The sequence below is a fragment of the Tamandua tetradactyla genome, chromosome 23, assembly GCF_023851605.1.
Source record: "Tamandua tetradactyla isolate mTamTet1 chromosome 23, mTamTet1.pri, whole genome shotgun sequence".
Classification (NCBI taxonomy): Eukaryota; Metazoa; Chordata; class Mammalia; order Pilosa; family Myrmecophagidae; genus Tamandua; species Tamandua tetradactyla.
This window is the reverse complement of record NC_135349.1, coordinates 46,496,071-46,519,992: the sequence shown is the minus strand read 5'-3', so window position 1 is coordinate 46,519,992 and position 23,922 is coordinate 46,496,071. Positions and strand designations below refer to the sequence as shown.

Here is a 23,922-nt window from a genome sequence, read left to right as displayed (position 1 = left end):
CTTTGTCTCATTTAAATGAACAATGCAAATGGTCCCATTTGAGAGATGGCAAAGCTAAGGCCAGGGAAGGAAACTGCGTCATGGTGTGTTCCAGAATGAGCAGGGAGAGCAGTCAGCTATGATGGAACAATAGGGCTGGGGATTTTTAGGGTAGACTCAGATTACCTAGTCTATATTCTTCATACCTGTTCTATTCATAGACTGTTTTGTTCATTAGTAAAGTCAGGGTGATATTAATAAAAAGTCAGTGTCCATTAAATGCTTACTAGGTTCAGTGCTAAGCCCTTCATATGCGTTATCTTTTTTAATCCTCAAGACAACCCACTGAGATGACTTTTATCGGGGGATTTTGCAGAGAAGGAAACTGAAGCTTGAGGAGGTCAAATATCTTCCCCGAGATCACATGAAGTTGTTGGTATAACTAATCAATAATAATAATAACAGTGGCTCATTTATTGAGCAATTATCATGTTATAGATACTGTGCTAGTTGCTCTAGCCATACCTACCTATCATCTATCTCTAGCTATCATCTAGCCATCGACCTACCTATCGATCTGTCTAGATACTAGCTGCTTCATTGAATCCCCACCACAACCCATGGGAAAGTACTGTTATTTTCACTCTACTTTTGTAGATGGAGAAATGGAGGTTCACAAGGGTGAAGTCACTTCCAAGGTCACATAACAAGTGAGTGGTCGATGTAGGGTTTGACCTCAAACCGGGTAGCCCCTAACCCACCCGCCTAACCTCCATGCCCTGATACCTTCTTCTCGCTGTGATAAAACCTCTGAACAAGACTATCACATCCTAAATCCTTGGCAGGGGCAAGTTCTCTTCCTCTTAGCAAATCCTTGATTGGATGCACAGAGGTGGTACCCAACGAGTGTGTGCAGGACCTGAGTCAGCCTGAGAACTGATTTCTATCCATTCATCAGACACCCCAACCCTACAGCACAAATGAGGAAATCTTCCTAAGAAGGAATAAACTGCAGAGGTTCCCTCGTCCTGTTTTTCACTTCATGTTTTGGATGCTGCGTGCTGGGTGAGCAGAGATCCTGGGCTCCGGCCCGGGGCCACCCGTCCTGCCTCCGAGCGCGGCCATGAACCACTTCCAGGCCATCCTGACTCAGGTCCGGGCCCTGCTGTCCGGCCGCCGGCCGGGCCAGGTGCAGGCGCTCCTGGACAACCTGCTGGAGGAGGAGCTCCTGTCCAGGGAGTACCACCACGCCCTGCTTCGTGAGCCCGACTGCGAGGCTCTGGCCAGGAAGATCTCCCTGACCCTGCTGGAGAAAGGGGACCTGGCCCCAGCCTCCTGCTGCTGGGCCTGGAGCGGGCTGCACACCCCGGAGGCGGAGAGCTGGGCCTGGAGTGGGCTGCACACCCCGGAGGCCCAGAGCGTCCCCAGCTCGCCCGCCCGCTGCGGTAAGTCGGCATTCCCTTTGCTCAGGTCTGGGATTTTCCCTCTTTGCTGAAAGGGAAGTCAGTGCGATCATCCCTGTCCCGAGATGGGAAGGCAGGGCTGGACAGGAACCGTGGCCTCCCGGGGAGCCCGAGCGCTCGGAGAACCCCATCTCTGCGGCTGGGTGTGCTGGAGGCATCGGCTGTATTTCCCACCCGGCTTCAGAGAAAACCATTCCAGAGGCCCGCAACGAAATGCCTGCTCCACTCACTCTCCACGGCCCCTTGATACGGCATCGAGCTGAGCACCGGGGCTGCAGAGATGAGCCAAGCAGCCCCCTGCCTTCAAGGGGCTCTCTGTCGGGTGGGGGAGACGGGGGGGGGGTTCAAAGATGGAGGAAAAGGGGGCAGTGGAGAGGAGCCAAAGAGCTGGAGAGCAGGGGACCCCCTGTACGTGCGTGTGTGTGTGTGACAGAGACAGGAACCGAGAGACAGGCAGAGGGAGAGAGAGAGGAAGGGAGAAACAGACACAGAAAGAGACAAGAAGGCAGACAGAGAGGGGAAGGAGGGAGGTGTGTAGTGGGGGGGAGTTGGGGCCCAGCTGAGGTGGAGAAAGTGTGTTATTTTTAAAGAGTATTGTTGACCCTTTATGCAGCTTAAATCAGAAAAATAAGCCGCCACTTTCCTCTTTGTTTCTACTCATATCTTTGGCTCAAGCATTTTAGGTCCTCTTTCTCTCCCAGCTACCAAGAGGTCCTTGCTTTGTGGCAAACGACAGGCGCCTCTGGTCCGCCTCATTGTCTCTGCAACTCTTCCCTGCTTTGCCAATTTTATGGCCTGGGGTTGTACGTTCTAGCCCTTCTTGGTCTCCACACAGGCTCAGGGTAACTCAGGATAATAACCATGAGGAGCATCTGTGGAGTTTGTGCTGCCTGCCGGCTAGCGCAGGCTGGGTTCCATCGCATTTCTCCATCCTCCAAAGGTCCCCTGGTGGGTGAGCCCATTTGTGATCTGCAGGCTCACTCAACACATAAAGAAAAGGCCCCCAGGGATGCTAGGAAATGGCCCCAGCTGGGCAGTGGTGGAGCAGACAATCCTTCATGCCTCAACTTGGCCTGGAGGTAGTGACAAGCCGTTTGGTGGCCTTGACCAGGGCATTTCAGATTTTCTTCAAAACAAAACAAAACAACAACAGCATCAAAAAACCACGCTTCTCCCTAGATCTAAGCTCCTATGGAGTTAGCTCTGCTTGTTAAATTCTCACCCAAGAGGTAGCCCTGGGTCTCCTGGACACGCCTTCCGCTGCTCCTGTTCTAACAACAGGGGAGGGGGAAGGCGCCTTGCCATCTGGAAGGATCTAACAGTGACAGGGGGTCTCGATGGGGGCGTCTCGATGGGGGCACAGATGCTCCCCGGTGATGCCATCCTGGGCGGGGGGCAGAGCCTTCCCTTCTTCCTGAAACCCCTTCACACACACACACACCCATCCTCACCCCTCCACAGGACTGCTGCCTGACACCTCAGCCACACCCCTTCTCCCTCCCTTTCTCTCACTGCAAGTGGTGGTTCCTGTTATTTAACTCTGTTTCCTCCCTGGGGATGTATTATTTTTATTTCTGATCCCACGTGACTCCAGAAAGTGGAACTGGGCCTAGAGTGACATCACGTTCGGGGGGCTGGGAGACAGAGCCAGACAAATCCCTTCCTTTACCTGCTCCCTCTCTCTGCCCTCCAGGCCAAACTGCCTTCCTAGGCGGCAAGGCTTGACTAAGGTGGGCTTCTGGAGTCCAGGTGAGCTAGAGGACTCATGCTCCAGAGGGAAAGGGAGAATAAGGCAAGAGAATCATGCAGTCTGTAAATAAAGGCCACTGACTTTGGCTTCAATGGGGGTTCTGAAAAGGATATCAACCATGTGGGGTTTTGTTACTCTCACAACATCCTATAATGTTCTTGGCTCTCTGCTCTCCATACCAACCCTCCCCTGGCTCCACATTTCACCAGAGAAAAAGCTAAATCTGGACAATTGCTTATAAGACTATCCATGATCTGACCCTCCTCATCCCCTAGTTCTTTCTACTCGGTTCATTCTGCTCCAGCTACACTGGTCTCCTTGATGCTCCTTGGGCATGCCTGGCACCTGCTCATGCCTCAGGACCTTTGCACATCCTTTTTCCTCTACCTCGAACTCTCTTTTTCTAGATAGCCTCAGAAGCTTTGCATGTGCTCTCCCCACCACCTGGGGTGCCCTTCATCTAATGTCCTCTTGGCCAACCTCCCCATCTTCTTCAAATCCTGCCTCAAATGCCACCTTCTCAATGAGACCCACCCTGACCAATCCATCTACACGTGCAACTCTCCCCTCCAGACTCCTGAGTCCCCTTGCCCAGATCTACTTTTTTTCATCTTCCATATATCTAACTTTTACATTATGTTTATTATTTATATCTGATTCCTCCACTGGAACATAGGCTCCATGGGGGCAGGGATCTTTGTTTTAATCATGGATACATCCCAAATTCCTAGCACATTGCCTGGCACATAGTAGATGGGCAAACGTATCTGTTGAATGAGGGATGGATGGATGGATGAAAGGAGGGAGGATGAATGGGTGCATGCATGCATGCATGGTTCAGGTACAAATAGTATTCCCACTTTACAAATGAGGAAACTGAGGCCCAGAGGGGCTAAGTAGCTTGCCTCTGTTCACACATTAAAGGGCACAGCCTCGGAAGAATAGCACTGAGTCTCACGAGTCCAGGTCCACTGCAGTACTTTCTGCTTGGCTACTTCTTCTAAACAACCCAAGGGGATACTGTAAATCTACCAACATGTGTTGACGATCTTCAAAATGAAACTTCCTTGATGATTCAGAAGGCATCTTCAGATACTGCAGCTACTCAGCTGCAACTGTGCAGAAAGTCTACTTCTGGAGAAACGACCTTGGCCAGCCCAGATTTGGCCCTAGAGTCAAGGTCCTTCTCCTGAAGGTAACTTGACAGCATCCCTGGGAATCAGAGCAAACATTGGGCCGTCAGTGGTGGACAAAGACTGTGCTTAGAAGTGCAATTGCAGGCCAGAGAAGCAAGAGTTAGGATGAGCAGCAAAGGAAAAAGAGCCAGGCTGGAAGCTGACAGTTCTGGGTTTGAGGCCATGCTCTGCTACTTACAAACCATGCAACCTTGGGCACATGATTCAACTACTGTGAACCTCAGTTTCTTCATCTCTAAAATGGGGGTGATGCTATCAACCTCCATGGCTATATGAGGGTTAAATGAGATGGAAGCTGGGAAACTATACAGGGCAATGCCTGGCGTGAGGTGGGCACTGATTAAACATCAGACCATTCTGGGGGGCAGAGAGTTAGGGGGATGATAGCAGGGAGAACCGGACAACAGGAAAATAATTCAGAGGTGGGATGCTGAGAAAACAATCTCACTGAGGGCCCCAATGAATATCTGGAAATCTACTCAAAGCAAAACACAGGCAGCCCGAGCATCTGTTTCGGCTCTCCGATTCCAGCTTCCTAGAAACCCTCGGCCTCAGTTTCCCCATCCATAAATTAGAGGTGAGAACAGTACCCAGAGTCACTATTAAGAGGATTCGATAACGTCATCCAATGTAAAGTACATACATTCCCAGCAACGGGAGAGCTTAGTTCGGACTCAGCAGCCTCGCACCGATGTCGGAGGCAACCACAGAACCTGACCTGAGCGGGAGGATGAGGAGAGGTGATGGGAGTGGCGGTGAGGACAGACCCAGCCAGCCTTGGGCATGTGAACAGAAGGTCACATGTGGCCGGACCTCTCTTGCAAGCCTTCTCAGAGGCTGGAGGACATCCCTGCCATGGTTTTATATTCTGTTGTTCTCTTTGGCATTAGTTTGCTTAATTGTTGCCTTATGTTCTTATCGATGTGGAGTTTGACCCATATGAGAACGCTGTTCTAGGAACCAGAAAACAAAAGTTTCCCTCTAGGATGGTGCCCGAGTTTTTGGAAAGGAAGGAGCATCGCACAGCGTCTGGCTTCCCATGTTAGCCCTTCCGATGAGGGAAACCGGTGGACCAGGAAGAGGGGAGGGTGCAGGCTTGCAAGGCTTCAGTACTGCACCGTCCCTCCCTCGAGCGTCCTTTCCCAAGAACAGCTCCTTGTTCTGGTACATTGCCTCTTGGCAGGCAATGCATGGGCAGCCAGGACAATTGGCCTCTCCCCTTGGGCTGCTTCCCAGCCAATCCAGCTGCATTCCCCCCAGCATCCGCCAGAAACCTCAGAGGGGGAAGTACCTGCAGCCGGAACTTGGCACTTCCCCATGGGTTTTCCCAGGAGCAACCACTGGCCTCCTCCACACGCGGCTAGTCTCCAAGCCTGGGTGGTTTCTGGTTTTTGTTGCTGTTACCTGCCCAACTGTCTCCATCCTTACTGGCTGCTTGTCTTCCCAGCCACCTGCCCATCTCCCTGGCTGCCTACCCTCAAACTCACCTGGTCTTCCTACCTAGCGACGCACCTACCCACTTACTTAGGTCGACTTAGCAATTTACCAACTTTCCTAGTTACTCTCATATTTATAAATTCATGTATCTACTTATTTATCTGTCTTCCTACCCATTATTTTATGCATTTTAAATGCTCAGCTCCAGGCTAGGCACCAGGGAGTTGTAAGAAAAGAAAAAGACCTGGTCCACATGTTAACCTTATGACCTCGTCACAGACAGAGGGAGCTACGCTAATGAAATAGGAAGCTTATGATTTATTGCCAACGAGTTTTGAAAAAAATGAATAAAGCAGAAGGTGATCGTTAGCTGGAAGGGTGATGAGGGAGGGAACGAGGGCCTTGAAGGTGGGCTAAAATATAGAGCAACAGGTCAGCCCATCCTGAAACTGGAAGGCGCCACTGTTTGAGCAAAGGTTCAAACGTAGGAAACTGCAGGCAGGAAACTGCAGCAAGGAATGGCAAGTTTCCTCCAAAGCTCATTGGTTCTTGGAAGGTGAAATTCCTCCCCTTTCCGTTCTCTGGGATTCGGCAGAGGACAACTTTATTAATGTATCCCCTGGCTGCTAGAGGTCTTCACCATACTGGCCCTGGACTTGAGATGAAGAAAGTTGGTCCCCTAGGGCAAGGCTGGGCTTCAATGATGCCAAGTGAGCCCCTCAATCAGAAAAGAATTGACTTTCTCCAAAACAGAACTGAACTCATGAGAGCAGTCACCACCATTCATGAGCAGCAGTGAAGTCGGGGGCTAGTGCACCCCTTCAACCCGCCCTTGTCCCCATCCACCCAGCCCTAGAGGCTCGTCATTCTGCCCTGACGCCACCCGGTGGCCCATTCTCCCTGCTCGCCATCCCCATTGCCTCTGCTGAAGTTCAGACCCTCATCGGCTCCCAGCGAAGGGGTGGCCAGGCTCCTCTCTGGTCCCTCTGCCCTCCCTGTGCCACTCTGCAGCCTCTGTCATCAGACAGGCAGGGACATGTCACTACCTTACGCAGCAAATGTCTACTTGGGCAAGCCTCGGGTCCAGTAGAGTATGAGCTTGGAGGGGGCCAGGGCGAGCATGCACCAACCAGTAACCTGCCCTCGTCTCGCCTGGGTGTGAGGTGATGGCGGTGGCTGGGTGCCCCCCAGGCAGGGCTGACTCTGATTCTAGACTCTGTCCTGACACCAAGCAGATTCAGAACAGCCCCAACCGTGGGGAAGAGGAGAAAGCATCGGGGCTTGTGGCCCCTGAGAACAGAAAGGGACACCCATCTATGGCCTTGTGGCAGCTGAGCAACAGAAGGTTCCTGTCCCTTGACAGCAGGTCATGAGAAGATGCAGTTTCTCGGGATTCTAATATTCACCAAGTATGTTAACCTAACGAAGCAAGACTGTTTCAAACTGACTATTAGTGTTTCTCGTTTGTCTGTGTACTTCTCCCCAGGGACTTCTGAAAACAGTGAGGGCTTCAAAATAATCAGCACACACACACAAAAAAGATAGGAATCGTTATTATCTTCCTTTCATACCAGGGAAACTGAGGCCCAGACAAGGGCTGTGCAGTGAGGTGTCATGCACCTGTTAGCAACAACAGGGATTAGCCCCGGGCTCTTTGGACTCCTAGTCCAGTGCTCTTTTAGTAAAAATGCTTGAGGCCTTTAACTCATTGTTTGCCAAACTTCACTCATTTCGGTACCTTGCCTTTTCTTTTACCACCTATTATTGACTTAACAGTTATTTTCAAATCATTCAGTATTTTACTCAATTTTGTATTTTAGAGGAAAGTTTATTTCTGTCCCACCATAAACGAAAAAGAATGCCTCAAGTTGAAGGTTACCAGAAGTGAGTCCTGCCTACTGCAGCCCTGAGGCTGGAGGGCTGCTCTCCATGAAATGGGGAGATGGTGCTTTAGAAAACTGCTAAAGTTGTATCAGCTCCATCTGGAAACTTTCTCCTCGATGCCATCAGGAAGATGGTCAGAGACTTGAAAAGGCACTAACTTTCTCTCTGTGTAAGTCAATGTCATTTAGTGTCACACTGTGTGTCACTCTACACCATCTGGCTAGAAGTGTTCCATGCTTCAGGTAACGCTCTCTCACATGTCATTCACGTTTTAATCTGATGTCTTGGAATAAAACTGATGGGTGAACCACTCATCATCTCCCATTCAGGGCAATTTGCCTTGGGAATGGGGGGCTGGAGGGGTCTCCAGCAGGGGCTCTCAGCTTGTCTGGAGGCATCTGTGGAGCTGTGGCTCTGACTCCATCCTGCAGAGGGCTGCAGGTGTTGGAGACAGGCACACGTTTGTCTCCACCGCGGTCTCTGTCATTTCAGAACGGCAGAGTGTTAAAGGTCCCTCCAACAGACAACTCACAACCTTCTGTGGTCACCCAATTTGGTTCACAATAAGGAACTGAGACTAACATTGCAGCACCGGGAGGGCTTAAGGGAGCATGGACAAATTAGAGCACGCCTAGACAAAAAAACTGAGTTTGACACCACCTGACAGCGGGGTAGAGTTTTCTGCTGGTCCCTCGCGTGCTTCCTTTGCATGCTGGCCGGCTCCCAACTGGTGTAGAAAGAGAGCAAGTGATGAGGCTGCCTACTTCCAAACCCGGCATCCGAAGGCATCTCTGGGTAGGCTGAGGGCACCAGGAGGGGCTGCCTGTGGAGTGGCTGCCCGGCTGCATTTGCCCACCATGCGTTGCCTGGTCCCACATAATGCCGAGTCCTACCTGTCCCGGCCCCAAGGTAAAAAGGTGGAGGGAGGAAGTTTGGGCTGAGAATGCTTCTCCATTTAGAGAGAGGTCCCTGCCATCCTAGGTAAACAGAGATGCCTTCCAAAGTGGGGTGCAGGGATGGGCAGAGGGGTTTCTGTCCTGCTGGGGAGAGGCTGTTGGGAGCAGTGGCCATTGGCTTCTTCCTTCCACTCGAGGGGCTTTCAAGTGCGGCCAGGTACCTGGCACGTGACAGGGCTTTATCAGCGCTGAAGGGTTCTAGAAGCCAGACTCTCAGGGGGTGTGTTGTTTGCTCTTGGCACCTATGACCTGGCTTGGCCATCTGCAAGGAAGGTTTCTGTGCAGATTGAGGAGTGTTCCCACAGGATGGGACCTCTGCCAGACCTCTCCCTTATATTAGGAGCCCCTGAAATGTGCTGCTTAACCGGAACCCAGAGAGTGAAGACAAGCTTGCCAGCAGCCCTGCTTGGGGAGTGGCACTCTTGTTGGGGAGTGTTTACAGGGGAGAGGGCAGAAAGAGGGAGGTCAGAGGTCACCCTGACCCACCCTCTCAGTTGCAGATGAAGAAATCCAGGCCGCCGCAGGGAAAGTGACACCCCACCCCCACCCCTTCCCCACAAGATCCTGGACCTCTGCAGAAGGTAGGGCCCAGGCTATTGCCCTCAGGGTGTATGACGATGCAAGCAGATTCCCAGCGCTGGGTTAGCAGGTTCCTGTGCCCTGCAGTGGAGGTTTGTCACCTTCACAGTTGGGCTGAGCTCAAGGGTCACCCAGAGGCGGGAGGGAGCTCCCCGGCAAGCCCGGGCTGGCGAGCGCTGGTCGCTGCGAGGCACTGGCTGGACGCGGGATCTTTGGCAGCACCTGGGGGCTTTGGAGTGAAACTGGGACGCTTCTGGAAAAGCACGTGGTGGGCATAGCCGCGTGGGTGCCTGCTTACTCTGCTCTGCAGTTTGGCCTAAACGCCGCGGTGCAGAGAGAAAGTGAAACGGAAAAGGGGCAGCGGCGGGAGGTGGAGGTGGGGTGAGCAGGCGACTGCCCGCCCCAGGCTCGCCGCGGCTGCAGAGCTGGCCTCAGAGCGTCGACCGGCAGCACGCGGGAGCCCGGGGAACGGCGGTAGGTGGCTCAGTCCCCTCTGCATCCCCAAATCGAGCTGGGAATCGAGGCGCAGAGACTGGCAGCTACTGCCCGAACTCACACAGCAAGGCTGGGGGTAGAGGAAATGAAAGCGGAGAGTTTAAGACCCGGGAAACTTCTCGTTTCCAGCATTCCTGAAACGGCTCCACGCAGGAGCCGGGAGCTGGGCTGGGCTGGCCAGCACTCGGGGACCCAGGGAGGACGATGGGACAAGAGGCGGAGAAAGGGGGGCGGGAGCTGCTGCAAGGGGGCTTGGCGCGGACCGAGCGCGCCGGGGGACCAAGCCTTCTGGCCGAGTCTCAGCGCCTAGAAGGAGCCGGGGCGCGCCAAGTTGGGACACCCGCCCGCGCTGTGAGGTAGCCTTTGGGGCAGGGCGGCCCTTCTCGAGCCTCAGTTTCCCGGTTGGATCATAGGAGCCTTCCAGTTGGGGGTGACTGCCCAGAGAGGTGGAGAGCCAGCCCGGTAAGAGGAGGCGCTGTAGCCCGCACCTTGTAGCCAGCCCCTTGGAGAAATCCACACTTTCTTTGGTTTTCTTGGGAATTGGACGGGTGGAGCCTCCCTAGACGGTATCTCAACCTCACTTGGCATCTCGAGAAACGCCTCCAAGGAAGGAGGCTAAGGGGCACTCCAAGAGGCCCGGGTATTCCCGGGGTCCCGGAATCCCAGACTGGAGCCACCTCTTGCTTTGTCTGAGACCCTCAAAACCCACACTCGTCCCCGGAGTTCCTCTGCCCCTCTCTCCATCCCAGGTGACACAGGGGAGGGTATGAGAGCCCAGGGGTCCCCAGCCACCTGCCCCCCAAATTGCACCCGGAGTACCTAATAAGTAATTAGTGACCCGTTCCCCAAACCCCCAACCCCCTAACCCCCACCCCAAGAAACAATCTTTGCCAATCAGAAGGTGAAGGAAATAGGTGCTTCCTGCTCTTAGGTCTGGTGGAAAGGGGGTGGGGGTGGGAGAGAAGCCTCCGCAAAGCACCACCTTCCGAGCATCCCCAAATAAGGGGTGGGTGAAACGGGGAATCCCAGCCTTCCTGAACAGGGGAATCACCCGGAGAGGTTGTTCTGTGGGTGTGCCTCCAAGCTCCACCCCTAGACTCTGATTGGCGAGGCTAAGCCAGGGGTGGGGCCTGAACCACAGGGTAAACCACCTCTACTAGGTGATTCGTTTGCCAGCTTTCTGAAGCTCACAGATACATACTGATACGGTTCAGACCCTTTCCTCTATTTTACAAATGGAGAAACTGGGTCCGGAGTAGTGCTGGGTCTATTTTTTGGCCAAGGTTCACATAACTAACCATTGACAGAACCAAGATTTGAACCCAGGTCAGTGCCTGGTGGGAGGGCATGAGCTTCCCCAAATGCATGGCAGATCCCGCCTGGGGGTCAAAGGGAGACCCACTGACCTCTCTGCCTGGTGGTGGTGGTGGGGGGGTTCCCCGTGCCCCCGGATCCTGATCATTTGTGGAGATCCACGTCTTGAGAGCACAACGCATCTCGTACCTTGTGAGGTCAGAGTCAAAAAATTAAAACAAAATCACCCTGAAGACACTGTCAAGGCCCCGGGTCAGTTCTTGGGCAATCAGGGAAAGGACCCGACAGAGAGGGAAGTTTCTGAATTTGACTTTCAGTCTTGTCTTCAACCTTGGACAAGTGACTTCCCCTCTCTGAGGCTCAGCTATCAAATGGAAAAGATTCTATGAATTTTGAGAGTTGGTGACATGTGCAGAAGCACTTGAGTATGCCTGTGTCAGAATATCAGCTACTCATTATTGTTTACAAACAATAATCACTAACCATCAAGCAATTGTTTAGAAAGACTGAGAGGAAGCACGTTTTAAAGTCTGGGGCATATTCAGCCAGAGATAGTTCTAGAAGACACATTACTGACACTGGTTCTTAGGGGAGGAAGCAGCAGCTTTTTCGATTCTCTTTCAATCCCTCTTCTTCCCTCAAGGATTTTGTGTATAGACATCTTTAACAGCTCTCGTACTTACTAATGTTGCGTTTTAACATAAAAAGTAGCATGGCAGCTATATTAGAAAGGGTTCTCTAGGGAAACAGAACCAGCAGGGGATATCTGTAAATATTGAGATGTTATAAAAGTGCCTATACAACTGCGGGGAGGCATGAGTCCAAACTCCAGAGTACACACCACAAGCTGGCAACCCCAATGAAGGTTTTCAATGAATTCCCTAGGAGAAGTTTGCTGGCTAAAGTAGAGATGAAAATTCTCTCTTCTGACTGCTGAAGTCATTACTTCTCCTTTTAAAACCTTCAACTGATGGACGTCTCTCATTGCTGAAGACCCTCTGCTTAGTTGATTTTAGATCTAATCAGCCATAGATGCAATCAACTTACTGATGAGTTAAGTCCATGAAATGTCCTTGCAGTAACAGTTAGAGTAGTGCTTGCTTGACCAGACAACTGGGCACCATCACCTGGCCAAATTGACACATGAACCCAACCATCACAGCAGCTGGCATTATTTTGATGACATTGTTTCATTTCCAGTGGCGGGCGGTACGGGTTTTACTCCATTTGAGGTAGGGATAGCACGTTTTTTTTTAATGCAATAAATACATTTGAGTTTCTTGAAAGAGTTCATTTAGATAAAATACATAGGTAAATTATAGAACAGGTGGTGTCTAGATATGACAAAAAATTGTAAAGGTAACAGGTGAATGCCTACAGGTTAGGAAATTCTTAATCAGGGAAAGATCTTGGAAATTCTTGTAAAAATCTAGGCTAGAGTCCAGGAAGGGAAAATAGAAGAATAGAGGAAGAGTCTTGGTGATTCTGGGGTGTCCAACCCAGCAGAAGTGACAGGACAATAGCTAGGCGAGCTAAGGGGACAATGTCTTCTTGGCAAGAGGAAATTCCCACTACCTTGGAAATAAAAGCTATCATTTTTCAGAATCATAGTGAAGCAAGTTGGGGAAAGAGAAGGGGCTGCTCATTAAAAAAAGAAACAACGCAGATTCCTGGGCCCAGACTTCCCGAATCAGAACTGCTGGGGGCTGAGGAGGCCTGGGATGCTGCATGTTTATCAACCTTCCCACATAATTTGGATCCACAGCCAAGCCTGACCACCTCTGGACTCTCGTTGTCACATCCCAGCAGGCAGGACCAGCACCCCTTTCATTTCAGTGTCTCTGGCACCCCGCAGAGGGCTGGTGGTAGGTGCTCCGTCAGGTTGAGCTGGCGGTCAGGTCGAGAGCCTGGGGGTCTGGTTTTGCTAGCTGCAGCCCCGAGACTTTCACGCCCCTCCCCACCCCAGCACCTGGCTTGGGTTCCCTTCCAGGAAAGAGAAGCTTGTTAGATTCCTTTCCAGGCCATTGAGCACAGCTAAGAATGTTGGGGCCTGCAAAGGGACAGTCTCCTGGAGCGGGTAGAGGCCCGGCAAGCTGGGAAGGGGGCTCTTCGCCCCACTTTGTGGTCTGGACAAAGGCTGGCTGTAGACACCCTCCCCGGCTGCAGCTCATACAGCTTCTTTCCTCCCTTCTCCACCTGGGACTTCCAGGTCCGTCCTGCCCAATAATTTTTGTCATTTACAGACACATGCACAAGCCAAGATTTTCCAAATTGCCCTGAGGTGTCTGTCCTCCACTTCATTTTAGGGAGGAAGAGGTGGCCTCTTCCATGAAGTCCTCCATGATTTCCATGTCCCGCTTGGAGAAAAACAGAACCAAGCGGCCTCAGATTAGGCTCCCTGGGAGGCAGGCTCGTAGGTAGAGAGTGCACCCAGGAGGCTTATTGAGAATCAACACCTACAGGGAAAGGAAGCAGGGCTGGCAGAGGCCTCGGCCAATCCCAGGGTAATCTGGATGGTGTTTGAATTGCCCCAAATTGAGGCAATGAGACCAGATGATGAGGAGTGGGTCCCCCTTGGAAAGAGGTGTGATCTTAGGCCAGGTGGCTGGCTTTGCTGAGGGTGACCCCCAGAGGGGGTAAGCTGTAAGCCGTGAGCCCCCAGCCCTCCAGCACACTCGAGGGGCTGTTCTGGGCAGCACACTGCACGAGCTGCTGCATGAGCTGAAATGGTCAAGTCAGAGAGTTTCTGGAGACAGGGGCCTGAGTTGTCACCTAGAGTCATGTTTTTACCCTATATTCTCTGCAGTTGGGGAGGAGGGACTCTGAGTCCCCTGAACCCCCTTTTACCAGAATTCCCTTTTACTCTCTCATGACCTTGTTGCTTTCTGTAGAAACAGAGCTCGAAGGATATTAAGGAATGATGAGAAAAAAAGAAAGGAAGAAAGAAAGAAAGGCACAGACGGGCTCAGGGGGTCTGAAGCTTGAGTTTACTTCAGACAGACTTCAGACCCCCTGAGCCCGTCTGTGTCTTTCTTTCTTTCTTCCTTTCTTTTTTCTCATCATTCCTTAATATCCTTCGAGCTCTGTTTCTACAGAAAGCAACATTTGGCGCCCAAACGTGGGGCTTGAAGAAGAAGACTCCAAATCAATATTAAGGAACCAAGGAAAAGTCTCATTAGAGGCACGTGTGTCCAGCCGATAGAAGAGGACTCGAGTCATATTGGTAAAGTAAGCATTTTCCTTGGATCATCAGGGTAACGGGTAATCAATCATAATAGGCGGCTGGAGGAGTATGTGTGTATGTTAAAGCTACTGGGGTGCCTGTTAAAACATCTGAATTAGTAAGCTTATTTGAGCTCATTCAAAAACATTGTTGTTGGTTTCAGCCTTAAGGCCATAATGTTTTAAATCTTAAGTAATGGAAATTCGTTATGAAGGCTTTGCAGTGAATATAATAAGACGGGGAAAATATTCCTGTTTCTATTTGGTTATTGTGTTCAGCCAGGCAATGAACTACCTGGCTCATGCTTTGTCTTAAACTCTTAAGTTGTGTTTCTTCTCAATCTCCCACTACCCCTTCTTACCCTGTTTCGACAGTTGCTTGAGCCGGACTCGGCAATTGGTGCCCAAACAGGGATCTAATAAGGGGACTCTTAAAGCATAAAGTGAGGAGATGCTCCAGGGACATCCACTACAAATACTACAGGTGGGCCTTTTTGGGTTGATCAGTGGCCCTTATCTGTAAAGAGGTTTGAGGCTCTGACTCGGTTGATTTGGGAACAGTTTGGAGCAGGATATTTAGAGGAGTCTCGTGGTTCTTGGAATTCTCCAATATTTATTGCAGGAAGGAGGTCAGGAAAATGGAGAATATTGACTGATTTGATAAAAGTTGATACTGTGGTTCAGCCTATGGAGTCATTGCAGCCTGGCTTGCCCACACCAGTTGTAATTTCTAAGAACTGATTTATTATGATAGATTTAAAAAATTGCTTCTTTGCCGTGCCTTTGGCAGAGCAGGATAAAGAAAGATTGGTTTCTGGGCTTGTTCTTGATGGACTGCCTTTATATAGGGATTCATGTACACCTGAGTCAGAGAGTGTTCAGTGAGAAAGGTGCCATACCAAACGGGGGTCAGTGCTCATTGATGGTTCCTGTGGCAGGTTGGTCCCCAACAGGGTGTGCAGTTCGGGATTGTAGTTCTGACTCAAGGTATTCTGTTAGGTTACCTTTGTTTAGTCTGAATGATTATTCTATGAGATTTATACCAATACTACAGGTAAAGTCCTATGACTCAGAATGGGAGCGGCAACCCCATCTCCTTTTGTTAACTTAAATCCTCAATAAACAGCAATTTGGAAACTGGCCATGAGTTTAGCTCCTATTCAGGTTTGAAAAGAGAAATATATTTTAAGAACTTTAAAACTAAAAATTCTTGTTAAAAACTATATATTGATAGTTAATGCATATTTGAAACATTAAAGTATTTTAAATATTTAACATTATTCTAACAAATTTAATTTTGATGGTAATTACATATGTGGTAAAATATTTGTTCAAAGTAATGATTTAAGTATGAAAAATATGAAAGATGTATTTTTATTAATAGGAAAACAATAGTTTTATCCTAAAATGAATAACTGTTACTAAATGAGAAAAATATGGGACAAAGCCTAAACTAATATAATAAGTGCTGAGGGTTTATAAAAATAGAAATTATGGTTAAAATCAAGAAAGATTTAATGAGTCTAAAAAGACAATGTTTTCTTGGACTTTTAGCCTGTTCTAATGAAAGGATATAAAAAAAAAATTCTAAATAATTAGTTAGAAAGCAAAGAGTCTGTGTTTTATCAAAATAACTTTTGTTAACTTTTATCATGTTATTATCTGTATAAAAAATACTGATTTTCTCCTGGGTATCATCATACTGGCAAAAACTGCTTCTTGCCCTAAACCAGGTGACTTAATCTATTAATCTAAGTACTATTACTATAAATGAATCTATTACTGACTAAATAATATTCAAATCATATAAATACCTAAATTCCTTTAAGCCAAAATACTTTAATGCTTTGTCCAGTGTTTATATAAACTATATATGTATAAACTAAATTTATCCCAAGATAACCATGGCTTATATTGGAAGCAGATCAGATTTGAGGGTTGAATGCAAGGAAAAAATACACTTGTGGAGTCTTTTTTGTTCACCTGATGTTGTCATTACATGCAACTGATATTGCTATCACATGACCTTGGTAAGAAATAGTTAAAATGTTCACTCTAGCTGGAAGGACTGGCTATCCCCCAGAAGGAGGTGTACTTTAATAAAGATATCTAGGTCCCAGGAAGCTCCTCTTGGTCCCTAGCCAGTTCCCAGAGGACCCAACTGGGCCCGGTCATGTAAGCAAATCAGAATTTGGGCACTATTGTGAGAAAATATCATAAAAACTGCATGAAATAAATTCAAAATTAGCAAAAATGCACAACCAATTATAAAGAATCCACATTCTTGCATTCCTTTTTAATCAATCCAATGAATTCAATTTAAAAAATCTGGTCATTTACTATGGGTACACATCACTATTGACACTCGGCTTTCATTTTTGCTACCTGCCACTTTAGGGATTCCTAATTATATGTTACAAAACTTGTTTGATATTTTACAAGGAGATTCTGATTTATTAAGCAAAAGGCAGTTAACAGCTGCAGCTGAATGAGTTACAATTAATTGAACAATGCATTCAAAAAGGACAGCTTGTTCAAATAGATCTAAAAAAGCCTGTTGATTTTATTATTTTCTTTACCTTGCAATCTCCCACAGGCCTATTTTAGCAAGACGGTGTTTTAAAATGGATTTTTTTACCAAACAATTGACAAAAATGTTTAAATACATATTTGCAAAAGATTATTTCTTTAATAGTCAAAGGTCACCAAAGATATTATCAATTAAGAGGTCATGATCCCTAATTGCATAGTGTGTGATCTCACAAAGGAAGAGGTTCAAAGTCTATATATTTTCAATACCTCTTGGCAAATAGCATTAAGTGACTTTAAAGGACAAATGAATAATCATTTGCTATGTCAAAACTTTTACAATTTTTAAAAATGAACGCAATGGATTTTGCCTAAAATAGTTCCAGCTTCCCCGCTAGCTATTACTGTCTTTACCAATGATAATATTAATGGGAAGGCTGCATATGTCACCCCAGTGGAAAACAAGTTAGAAAATGCCTTATACCTCAGCCCAGCGTACTGAATTAGCAGCTGTAATTCAAGTTTTGCAAAGTTTTCCACAATCTCTTGATATTGTTTCTGATTTTGAATATGTGTACCAAACAGTTACTCACATTGAGACGGCTTCTTTGTTTAAAAGAAATGAATTGTCCTGAATGTTTTTACATTCACAAACATTAGTCAAAAGCTGAATTACTCCCCTTTTTATCATGCATATAAAGAGCTCAAACCAATCTTCCAGGTCCTTTATCATTACAAAATCAGCAAGCAGATACTTGTCAAACCTGTGGGCCTTTAAATGCACTCCCATTTGCATCAGGGATTAATCCTAGAGGTCAAAAAGCAAATGAATTATAGCAAATGGATGTTACTCGTATTTCACATTTTAGTAAAATGCAATATGTACATGTTATCATAGACACTTGTTCTCATTTCATCTGGGCTACCGCACAATCTGAAGATCGTTTTTGCCATGTTCAATCACATTTACTTAATGCTTTTGCTGTTGTGGGATGCCCTCAATCTATTAAAACGGACAATGGTCCTGTTTATACAGGAAAATAAATTTTATACTACTTTTAATATTACTTATATTACAGGAATTCCGCACAATCCCTCAGGGCAAGGAATTATTGAACTAGCAAACCGGATGCTAAAGTCTATGCTTTTAAAACAAAAAGGGGGAGACGATGATCAGGAGGATGATGTTATGAAAATAAGTACTACTAAAGATCAATTAGCAAAGGCATTGTTTACTCTAAATTTTTAAAACATTTATGATAATTCGTCACAGACTCCAGCAGAGCAACATGACCTCTTCTGAGATTTAGGGTTCTTATGAGTTTCATTTGAAGGCCACTGCTCTGGAATGCTTAGTGGAGGAGGGCATTGGCGATCGAAAAGGGAAAAGGGTCCCACAGCCTGCTGGATGCTGAGCAGGCCCCGGGCCCTTTGATGCCTGTCACATGTCTGTCCCATCCCACGTTGCTGTTGTGAACTTGTCCCTTTCTATGGCTGGGCCAGTTCTGCCTCCTCTGACCCACCTCCCACTGCTGTGAAGCCCTGTGGCCAGCAGGGGGTGGGGGGTACAGCTTGCTCCTATTTCTCCATTTCTTATCCCAAACCCCCTCTGTCCTGCTGCAGGCTGGTTGCTACAATGCCACGGGGGTGGGGCGTGTGATACAGATGCCAAAACTGGCGGTAGGGGTGTGTGTGGCAAGGGGAGCAGTTTGCTTCTTAATCACCTTTCAGTCTGAGCTGGTGCCCAAACTGGAAGGTTGCACCCATGGCCCCAGAGGCTGCTCCTGCAGTCTCCTCCCCTTGTGAAGTTGGTCCATTTGGGAGCTCGGGGCCAGTTCCAAGTCTGAGTCCTTCTGTAGGAAAAGACCTGCCTCTGGGTCTCAATTCCATTGCAGAACAGGTCAGAATTTAATCCTGCTCCAGTCACCTCTCCAGCCCAAGCCATCGTCTTCCCAGCAGGTTAGAGCTAGAAGGGACCTCAGAGGACCTCCAGGCTGGGGTTGCAAACCCAAGTACCTAAGGCACCATAAATATGTGAAATGGGGCCAGGCAGAAGGCAGTAGGGAGTGGCGTGGCCTCTAGCTGCAATCAGCTGTGTACTCTACAATGAGACAGTTTAATATTAACTAATACACACACACTCATATTAACTTGGGAAGCAATAAACCTGGGTCTATGGGTCTGATACAACCCTGGGTTTTGACCTTGGACTAGGTGGCCAGCTTTGCCCCTTGTGGCACAGAAGAGGAGCTGGCAGTTCAGAGCCCACGCCCAGCAATAGCAGAAGTTTCCAGAATTCTCTTGACATGATGTTTATCTGGAACACTGCCCCCTATTACACACACATGCACATAAACATACCTGCATGCACACACATGCACGCACATCTTCCATCTCCCTGCCTTGAGCAGAGGTGACCAGAACCTGAAGCTGCCTTCTAGACCCGTGAGCCCCTCGGCATGGTCATGATGTTTCTCTGTCCCCTCTCTGTCTCTTGAGCCCTTCCCGGGCCCCTCCAGGAAATGAAAGTTGTGAGTGAGACCAGTAGTTTCCTCAAGTCCTTCCTGTTTCGTTTTCCTTGGGTACCCCGCCCAGGCAGGCACACACGGGGCAGAGAGCCAGGGGCTTCTCCTTTGCAGATGACATCTGCCTTCCCTGTCCCTCTGCAAGCCCTGTGTATTCTCACCTCCTTCCCCAGCTCCTGGGCTCCCGAGCCTAGACCACTCAGGTTATGGAAGAGCACGGGTTCCATCAAAAGTTCCCATCTGAGCATCTCTGGGTGTCCGGTTCTGTGCAAGCCCTGCTGGGGAGACACCGACACCCCACCCCACGGAGTCTGCTTTGCTTTTTTATTTCCTTTAAAGCTCAGAAGCAGCACACTGGGTTACCTGCACCCCTCGATTCACTGCACACTGTGATTTTGAGTCCACCTGAGGCATCTATCTTGATTTCCCTTTCCCTCTTCCTTTCTGGGCATCCATTCTGGTGCATTTAAGGTGTCCCCTTTTGTTTGTATGTGTTCTTGGGAAATATGTGTTGCTTTTACCTGTGCATGCTATCCTGAACACCTGGAAAGGTGCTGTAGAAGCTCATTCTGTTCCTCACCTTTGCACTCTGCACCGCATTGTCAAAGACACACCTGTGGTGGCATGGCCTGTGGCTTCTGATGACTGTCCTCGATGGAGTGTGACCACTGCTTTTCACTTGTCCACTCTCCCAGTGATGGACGTCCCAGTGGCCTCCAACACCCCATCTCCACAAATAACCCAGCAGTGAGTGCCCTCAGATGGGGCCCTCTGGGGAGTGGTGGGAGCATTTCTTTGGGATGATTAGACCCAAAAATAGAATCGCTGGGCTCTAGGGTCTGTGCAGGCTTGGGTACTCTAAGTGGTGCCAGCCTGTCTTCTGGAGGGGCCGCACTGCTCTACAGTCCCACCGGCTGTGCCTGGGGGTTCCCCATATCTTCACCAACTCTTGGTATTTCCAAGCTTTCTATTTTTTACCTAGCGAATGCAGTATTAAGTGATACTTTGCTGTTTTAATTTTGGAGTCTACCTCTTCCTGGGCGGGTAAACCAGGCATGTCACAGCCACCAGATGAGGTAGATACTATACCAAGGAACCGTAGTAGGTACTATAACTCAGAGAGGTTGAGCAACTTCTGCAAGATCACACAGTAAGTGTGGAGCTGGGATTTGAACCCAGAACCCGTGTTGGTAAACACTGCACTATTACTCTCGTGTTGTCTCTCTCCTAACATACCATCTGGGTCTAGATTGCAGACTTCTTGGGCAGCGACACGCTTTAAACCTCTTTGTGGCCCCTGGAGAACTGAGCTCAGTGTCTTTCTTATAGGAGATGCTCAGTAAATCATTGTTTTTAAGATTTAAAGGAAAAAAGTGAAAGATGTCTCTTAGAATTTAGGGTGCAAGAGGAAAAGGGGAACTCAGCTGATCTGTTTTTCCTGCAGAGATGCTGATAAGAGCAGGTTGTGGTTGCCAAGGGGCCCGGGTGCACGGCTTCCTGCCACCTTCTCGCTTCGGAAGTAGCTTGTCATGAGGTTGGGGGAGCACGGTGGGGGGTGGGTGGGTGGCAGAAAGGGAGGGTCAGGCTGACAGGCAGTGGGGTCTCCGGGATCCCTAAAACCTTCAACTGAATCATCTCTCCTACAGGGTTGGTGAAACTGAGGCTCAGAGGGGTAAAGAAATTTATTCCAGAATAAGGGCAGAGCTGGGACACAAACCCATTTCTCTAGATACAAAGTGCATACATTTTTCCTATTAGATCCCCTGAAGGAGAATTTCAGAGCGTAGAGCAGCGTTAGAGAGTGTTGGAGTAGCAAAGTAGCCCCTCTCTCCCTTGCAGCATCTCCTCACACCCTCCTCCCCCCTTTTGGGAGGAAAGCCTCTGATAAACTAAGCCTAACTTCAGTGTCATCATCTGTAAAATGGGCCTAACAATACCAATGCCTGAGAGATCTTCCAGCACGGCTCCAGGCACAAAAAGCCCTCCCCAGTAGAGAGGGAAGGTCGAGCCAGTGCTCAGAGGAGCTGCATGAACCAAACATCAAGTTCCTTAGGTCTGAGCTACGGCATTCTGGCCGCACTTGGTTTCTCCCTGGGACAGAGAAATGAGTTTTTACTTCTGAAGCCAGCTGGGTACATACAGTCTTTCAATGTACTTTGTACCCACGGTATAGGGTGAAGTGGGGCTGGAGAGACGTGACCACCAAAAGGGATTTTTGGTGGCAAAAAGATTGGAAACTTTTTCTCAAATTGGATGTGGAAAGTGGTGGTCCAGAGGAAGGGCAGGTTCAAAGAGGACCTTCTAAAAATACTCTCCGTTTACCAAAACTACCAGACCCCTCCTCCACCATCCCGCACACCACTCCTCAAAAGGAGAAATCGTCTGGCTGCCCACGACTTCCCTCGCTGGCAAGGGCCCCTCCCCTCACAGGCTAGGTGGTGGGGAACCAGAGCCACCCAAGGGGGCAACAGAATTCGCAGAAGTTTTGGAGCCAGGCAGTTGGCTCAAATCCCCGCTCACATCTCTCTGAGCCTGTGTCCTCATCTGAAACACGGGAATACAAACAGCGTATGCATAAGTTAGAGCAAATGGCATGATGTCTGTCAACGTTAGCGTCCGGCATTCAGTGGGCGCCGATGATTTTTGGTCACGTTTCCATCCGTGTTGACAGAGAGGGCCTGCCTTGCTGGCAGCTGGGGGCAAGTGAGCTCGACAGGCAGGGACCCTGCCCTCACCCAGGCTCTTGATCTGTTGTGAACTGCCCCGAGCTGGGGCGGGAATCAGGGGGCGGGAATCAGGACCGTCTCTGCCCCCATCGCCTCCTCTCCGGAACTGGAGGTGGAGGAAAGCGCCCAACGGAGGGACCTTTGAAGCACCGCCTGAGTCTCTATAGGCAGGGAAAGCATGGGTCTGGGAGCGCACAAAGGTCCTAGGTTAGGACCCTTGGCATGACTAGGAGGCAGCTGTGGTATGGTGGCAGGATCCCACCCGGGAGTCTACAGCCTGGGGACTGAGGTCCAGCTCTGATGCCCCCTACCACAATGGGCTTCCTTTGCCTGTGGAGCTCCTGGGTGCCTGCACACCCCAAATTTACCCCTTGGCCTCTGCATGGCCCTGAAAGAGAGGCTGCATCATCCTGATCTAATGGTGGGAAAACTGGTAGAGAGAGAGAGAGATTAAATGACTTGCTGAAAGCCTCACAGCCAGGATCCAAACTCAGGCTCCCAGCCCAAGTAACCTTGGACAAGCCATTTCACTGAGCTGCTGGGTCTCCTCCTCTGTCAGATGGACAGAGTGCCCAACTAGCTCCTTCCCGGGGCTCCTTCGGGGGCTCAGATGATGCGATGGAGGCAGCAGTCCATTGTGAGCTGCCAATCCTGTCCACCCGAGAGGAGGCACCTAAGGCTCAGGGTTCAGCCTTAGGGGACCAATGACCCACTGGCACTCAGGCCCTCAGATGACTTCTCCTCCAGGCACCTTCTCAGCAGGGGTGACGGGGGGGGGGGGTGGCCAAGCCCATCCCAGCTGCATCACCGGCGGTGGGGAGCTTTCTTGTTCTTATGGAATCTCTGGGGCGTCCTTATGCAAAAGAGCAGATGTGGCATTATTTTGGCTTCACAATATGGTGACTCTGGAGGGTCTGGGAGAGAAAGGTTTCCTTTGCAAGCCTCACAGAAGCAAGAGGCAAATTAATAATCATAATAACAACAAGAATAATAGCCATCCCCTTAATGTGCTCCCCAGGAACCTGTTTGGTGCTACCATTCACTAACTGCTTAGCAGGCGTCAGTCACCTCTCCAATTCTACATAAACTAACTCACTTAATCTTATGAGTTAACAATTATTATTCCCCATCTTACAGATGAGGAAACAGGGCTCAGAGAGGTTTAAAAAAGAGAGCTTGCCTGACTTGCTATGAGTCGGTAGGTGAGGGTGGTTTCAGAATTAGGCAATTTGGCTCTGAAGTTCACAAGAGTTGTCTTCTTTCTCTTCTACTGGTATATTTCCCTGACTGCATGTTAAACGTATTTGACAATGTCCCAAGAGCCTATCAATAAGAAAGGCTAGGGTTAAACTTCCTAAGTCCTCTCTCCACTGAACTTTCCATCATTCCCCAACTATGATAGGACCTGGTCTCCATTTCTAGGTCCAGACAGGACAGGTGCCCATTTGAATAGAAATATTTGAGTGGAAGGAAGAGCACTGGACTGGGGGTTTTGTGCTAGGAGGTCAGGGGCAGGCTCAGCTATCCATGGGCTGTGGGATCTCGTATGAGTTACCTCCTCTCTCAGGGTCTCCATCTGCTCATCAGTAAAATGGAGAAGTTGAGTTTGCTGAGCGTGAAGGTCCTTTGCGGACTCTCTGCCCTAGGAGAAAACCGAGAGGTTGGGAAACTTGCCCGAGGTCACACAACTCATTCATGGAAAGCTAGGGCTAGTCCCAAGCTGTTGCCACTAGATCTTGCTGGCTGGAGAAAAGACTAGTACAATGATGGCTTTTAATAAATACCATCGTTTGAATGGGAGATAGGCAGAAGGCAGGATTTGGGGCAGGAGCTATTCTCTCACCACCCTGGAGAGATCAGTAGATTG

At 49.1% G+C, this 23,922-nt stretch overlaps 1 protein-coding gene across 11 annotated transcripts in view; it reads left to right on the top strand.

Annotated features, from left to right (window-relative positions):
- The first annotated feature begins 923 nt into the window (after positions 1–923).
- CIITA (class II major histocompatibility complex transactivator) overlaps positions 924–23,922 on the top strand; it is a 51,396-nt gene continuing 28,397 nt past the window's right edge. For 5 of the 11 annotated variants that reach the window (XM_077141812.1, XM_077141811.1, XM_077141810.1 and 2 more), the window contains exon 1: positions 924–1,424. In XM_077141812.1, coding sequence (XP_076997927.1) covers positions 1,103–1,424 — 322 coding nt within the window. In that variant the 5' untranslated portion in view covers positions 924–1,102. The other 6 variants (XM_077141816.1, XM_077141814.1, XM_077141809.1 and 3 more) reach the window with 6 other exon arrangements.